Raw genomic sequence first — 6,000 nt, 5'->3', positions numbered from 1 at the left:
TTCATATATGTACACAGGTGAAACATTCACCTTTGAGCACATTATATATGGGTATTCAATGGTGTACACAGATTTCACAGGCTACTGCTGGCAGATAAAATAGTTGGGCTCGCTGCAAGGCATGGCCTCCCAGGCGTACGTGGAGGTGGTGTTCAGATACCCACACCCAGAATCTTGTGTCTGCCCTGGCAACAGAGTAGCGGAGGGTCCGGTCGGATGCCATGGTGCCACAACCAAGCTGCCGTCGATCCAGTGGTACACGTTGTTGTCCTCCATGTCGCTAGCGCCGACGTAATAGTTGTGTCCTGAAAGGAAGTGACGTCACAGATGAGTCAAATTACACATATACATTGAAGAGTTTGTCAGTTTAATGGCTGTTTAAAGTTGGTAGGACGCCTAAAGACATACGGGAATTGTGAAATTTGTTAAAATTCATGTTGACATTTGGAGCGCTCAGTGACACGAATATAATATACATTCACTTTTCACTAATTCACTTTCATATGTTTAAAACGAACATACATATACCAGAACGAATGTATATGAACATTGAGCGGCCATAAAACTTCCGAGTCCCGTGCTGGGATTCGAACGGCGGACTTTCTGATCCGAAGTGGAACGCCTTGTCCACTTGACCAAAGAGGTTAACCCAGTCATCAAATTGACAAGATAAGGAAGTCATTTCCACGCCCTGCTTACAGATGAAATGTTTTTGGCGTAACATTCTACATTTATTGATTTGCATTTCCTTTGTGTTTATGGTAAGAATCAGTGTGTGAGTGGGTGAGGGATTTTTTACCGTCAAGTCCGTTGGCGTTGATGTAGGCTGCGATGGCGTTGTCGAGCTCCTCGGTCTTAATCATGACGAGCCGGGACTCCCGCAGCTCACAGTAGGTCTAAAACAGAGTGTGTGAGTGAGTTAGTGTAGGAAGAAACCTCGGTGCTACGACTGTCGTAAGTCTATTTTAAGGAATGGGAGTTACGATCACCTTAGTGCTACGCCAGTCGTAAGTCTATGTTAAGGTATGGGAGTTTTGATCACCTTAGTGCTACGGCAGTCGTAAGTCTATGTTAAGGTATGGGCCATAAAACACCCTGGATAAACGAAGATGCAACATTACAACAAACATATTAAATCATAAATTGTACTCAATACAAATTGTTATATTATCATTAGATAATATGGCTGTCCTTTCTATTAAAATCCATATGATAATAACTACATAAGTGATTTCCAGCCCTGATCGTGGATAACTTACGATTGCCTCAGCGAAAGTTGCTAATGTGTCGGCGAAGGCGAGGCATTGGTTGGCAACACTGTTGAAGCCACTGGAACACTCTGCAACATGAACGTGAAAGACGTTTTTTTGGTTGTTGATGAAGCCGCGCTCAAAAATGTCCGGCTTTATGTCATTGGTATCGAAAGGATCGAGTCTGACCAGACAATCAAGTGACTGACAGCATGAGCATCAATTTTCGGAAACGAAGACATGCATCAAGCCTGAAGACTCGATCCCGTTAGTCGCCTTTCAGATTGTGTTTGTTGTTTTACGCCGCACTAAGGAATATTCCAGCTATATGGCGGTGGTCTGTAAACAATCGAGTCTGGACCAGACAATCCAGTGATCAACAGCATACGCATCGATCTACGCAATTGGGATACGATGACATGTGTCAACCAAGTCAGCGAGCCCGACCACCCGATCCCGTTAGTCGCCTCTTACGACAAGCATGGTTTGCTAACCCGGATATTCATGGGTGATGGTAGTTGGTGAACCAGGTAGTTGAAAATATGTCCTAAGATATGATAATAAACGTTTAACCAATAGTCCGTATGTAAATATATTATAAAATACATTTGTATTCCAAAACTGTCTAGGTATGTTACGGCTACGCGTAAAACCTAAAATATGACGGACTATCAGCTAATCATATATTGTGGCCAACCAATCCACATTCCAGTCGGTTATTTCATCATGGAGGGATGGGGACAAATTCTGACCTGTATAGCCACAAGTTTTAAAGTGCTCAAATAGATCACGCTGTTGTAAGATTCGTCATGGCTACCTGGAACTGATCAAGCGGGATACGACACATCGGCGACTGAAAGCATGAGGAATCCCACACGCCTTTTGGGTACAATGACACACATTGAGCCAAGCATGGCCACCAAATCCACATTTTGCCTCCACAGGTGATGACACGGGTTATACCCTTGGAATCACCCTTGGCATCTCCTATTCACACTTCACCCGCCCTCAAACTTTTCACACTTTTCTACCCTACCGTTGGCTTCTTCAACTTCGACCTCACAGAAGCTCAGGACGTCATTGTCAACGGACTTGTCCTTGACAATACGGACGTACTGGCCTTTAACTCCTGGTGGGCAGTTGATGACCTTGACAGCGCCATCTGGTTGAGGTGCGGTGACAGCGCCACACAGCTGACCTTCAGTTGTGGGGTCAGAGTGCACTCGGATCTCCAGATTGTTTAACCTTGACCCTAAACAGAATGACCAGATGTTACGATGATGTTCAGTGTACCGCCTAAAAATGCATGAGTCTCTAAGGTAATAATTAATAGTTTAAATAAAAGTTTCTGAAAACATATAAATGACAGACTGGCGTCCTTAGATGTCAGACTTGCCTCTGTAAAGGATAGAATTACAATACATCCATGGGCTTAGCATTCAGTACAGCCTTGGAGCAAGTCTACTCCTAAAACAGCTGCCTTTGAAACGAACGTGGAAAAGACTAACTATCAACGGAACGGAATATATAATTTTATCTTACCTCACACATAAATGTCGCTTTCTGATTGGCTGAGCGCACTTCTATTATTTTCAATGTACCCAGCTTACAAGCGAGGTACATTTCAATGTACCCCGCTGTCAATGGCAACTCATTTGGTACTTCGTGGTAGTAATTCTTTATCTCGAATTACATTGAATCACATATGATGTACGGAAATTACCGATGTTTCGCGAATGCAAATCGATGGAAGGGAGATAACTCTAAATCTGTTTTTCTAGTCCGCAAAATCTAGCGATGGCTACAAAAAGATTTGTACCCGTGCTTCAAACAATTCAAAATTAACATTAAGGTGTCCGGTAAGATAAATACGTTGTGTCCTGGTCGGGATCAGGGAACATGTTTGTTTATGTACCCCCGCCCTTCGAGGGTACATCATCCCATTGGCGGATCCATAGGGGGTTCCAGTGAACAACTTATAATGTTCCTAAACCATCTAATTAATGACACAAACTAACATCATTCATTTGAACCGATACAGCACTAGTCATTTGAAATAAGTTAAAACTTAAGTGAAATTGATTTTCAAGCATAGATCTTAACAATTGATATTCGATCAACCATGCTGTAAAATGTACATGTGAATGCCTGTCGTAACTCTATAGTTTAGCATAAGCTTAGGAATGTCGTAGCGCTACGAACGCTTTGTGGATTGAGACCCAGTACCGAGATTTTCGAAGCTCTCTTAGAACTAAGATAGTCGTAGGCTAATGTTATTGTATGGCATCTACGACCATTTCAACACTAGGAGAGCTTCGAAAATCTAGGTCCAGGGTCTAAATTTTCGAAGCTCTCTTAACGCTAAGATATTCGTAAGTGCTATACATTAACATTAACTTACGACTATCATAGCGCTAAGAGAGCTTCGAACATCTAGGCCCTGGAGTATATATGCTATTAATGGAGTAATTACTATGCTGGACAGTTAGGTATATCGCCACACTTACCACAGCAATCGGCTCTGTTGTAGAGGGTCACTGAGGCCACAGGGTACGCTTGACCAAGGTCCACCATCCACCAAGGGTCACTTTCGTCGTCACCGGACATGAAACAGGATCTACCCTTATCGAAATTGCCATTTGTGTTGCCATCAACGGCCCGAGCTCCACTAAAGACGGACCAGAAGCTGCTCTGGGTGACCGGCCTTTTCAAGGCAAGGTTTGTAGCGGAGATTTCTGGAAGACAGGAAAAGATTATTGCTATTATTATTATAGTTCAATAAATGATGAAACTCAGTGAAAATTTGGCGAATTCTAACACAACTTTACACCCAAATGCAGCTGTTCACATGCACGATATTTGCACGTGATTTTCAGCAATTTGATGCATGATCCTCGTGCAATTCATCTGCATAAGGTTTGCAGTCAGTTCCCCCAAGTTAGGAGAAATCAATTATCGATGTAACCATATATATATATATACATAACATATAATGTTTTAAGTGCGTCTAAACTTTTGATGGGAAGTATATTATGAGTTTTTGTTTGTTGTGTAATTCCGCACTCAGCAATATTCCAGCTATATGGCGGCGGACTATAGATAATCGAGTCTGGTGAGGTGAGGTGAGGTGAGGTGAGGTGAGGTGAGGTGAGGTGAAATTGGGTTTAACGTCGTGCTTGAGAATATTTCGCTCATATGACGACGTGCATGCGTGTGTATGTGTATGTGCGGCTGCTTGTACTAGCCCAGACTTAAGCTGGTTTTATGGTTGAGATACCATGCCGTAGTGAAGCATGAATACCCCACTCAGACACATTATACTGACTCCGAGCCGACCAGTCCTTGATGTACCCATTAATGCCGAGCGCCAGGTAGGGACCAACAAGTACCATATTTTAACGTGTTTTGGTATGACGCGGTCGGGGATCGAACCCGCGACCTTCCAATCGAGTCTGGACCAGACAATCCAATGATTGACATCATATCTTAGCACTTTGGGATCTTAACACTGAAAAAAGTGCAAAAGTGCAAAATGTTCTCATGCGTATTATAAGTCCGAACCGAAGTCACATTGTCAGTAAACAGAGCACAGAAAACCTCTTATAAATCAATTAGCAGCATTGACAGCTGTACCACATTGAAATATCGTCTGTTAATTACTGAGTGAGTGAGTGAGTTTAGTTTTACGCCGCATTTAGCAATATTCCAGCAACATGACAGCGGGAACAACAAAAATGGGCTTCACAACTGCCCATGAAGTGGAAGGAGAGCGTACGATCGGTTGTTCAAGCCCACAGCAACTTCATTAAAAGATGGTACTTGGTGTTGCTGTGCCTGACGACAGCCATTAAGGGGTTAAACAAGGAATGATCGGCTCGGAGTCTGCAAATTATGGGAAACCGCAGCACGGTATCATAATCGACCAGCACAATGAAACCTGGATGCTTTTGGACTAGTACAAGTAGCCACACATAGGCGAACATATAAACAGTAGCAGTAGTCACTTCAGGGGCGGTGGGGTAGCTTAGTGGTAAAAGCGTTTGCTCGTCACGCCGAAGACCCGGGTTCGAATCCCCACATGGGTACAATGTGTGAAGCCCATTTCTGGTGTCCCCGACCGTGATGTTGCTGGAATATTGCTAAAAGCGGCGTAAAACCAAACTCAGTCAGTCAGTCAGTAGTCACTTCACGAAACGCTTAAACGTTTTTGAGTGAGTTTGGTTTTACGCTGCTTTTAGCAATATTCCAGCAATATCACGGCGGGGGACACAAGAAATAGGCCCATTTGGGGAATCGAACCCGGGTCTTCATCGTGACGAGCGGACGCCTTAACCACTAGGTTACCCCACCGCACCTAAACCTCTTTGAGACACGGGTCCAAATGTGTGGTCATGGTTAGAAATACATACCTCCAGCTAAACACAAAGCTGCTACTACGATGGAGAAGATCATTGTTCTGCTATGATGCTTGTACGCTTGTCAAGACTTGACCCATTCTTATACCCTGCAGGCGACGCCATACGCCCATTGTTGTCACTCGACCCCAGCGTTCATTAGATGCTATCGCGGCCATCTTGACCCCTTGAGTCCATTTGCCTTTACAGGTGCGAACCGCCGTCCGTTTAATCTGTCCTAATTGGTGATTTTACTGTTAGATACCAATTGCAATATGTCAGTGATGAATTAACTTCGCATCTGTTGATAAGTTATCACAGACAAGGCTTTACAATCAAATATCAACATTCGATTG

General features: G+C 43.5%; 1 protein-coding gene across 1 annotated transcript; it reads right to left on the bottom strand.

The window, feature by feature from the left end:
- On the bottom strand, positions 1-5,702 carry LOC124269864. The gene is made up of 6 exons (XM_046704915.1): positions 5,660-5,702; positions 3,758-3,985; positions 2,287-2,502; positions 1,260-1,339; positions 800-896; positions 1-305 (listed from the first exon to the last, which is right to left on the bottom strand). The coding sequence occupies exons 1-6, from the start codon at positions 5,700-5,702 to the stop codon at positions 82-84; spliced, it is 888 nt and encodes a 295-aa protein (XP_046560871.1). The 3' UTR covers positions 1-81.
- Positions 5,703-6,000: the final 298 nt, after the last annotated feature.

This window comes from Haliotis rubra, unplaced genomic scaffold, assembly GCF_003918875.1.
Source record: "Haliotis rubra isolate DU_JTF1 unplaced genomic scaffold, ASM391887v1 Scf1482, whole genome shotgun sequence".
Lineage (NCBI taxonomy): Eukaryota > Metazoa > Mollusca > Gastropoda > Lepetellida > Haliotidae > Haliotis > Haliotis rubra.
This window is presented reverse-complemented; position numbering and strand designations above follow the sequence as displayed.

What these genes read in the sequence shown, in the direction of transcription:
- LOC124269864 (XM_046704915.1), bottom strand. Translation starts at nt 5,702, where the DNA reads ATGATCTTCTCCATCGTAGTAGCAGCTTTGTGTTTAGCTGGAG. An exon ending in CAACTTTCGCTGAGGCAATC is followed by an intron (nt 897 to 1,259) that starts GTAAGTTATCCA and finishes ACTCTGTTTTAG; the next exon opens with ACCTACTGTGAGCTGCGGGA. An exon ending in CAACGCCAACGGACTTGACG is followed by an intron (nt 306 to 799) that starts GTAAAAAATCCC and finishes ACTTCCTTTCAG; the next exon opens with GACACAACTATTACGTCGGC.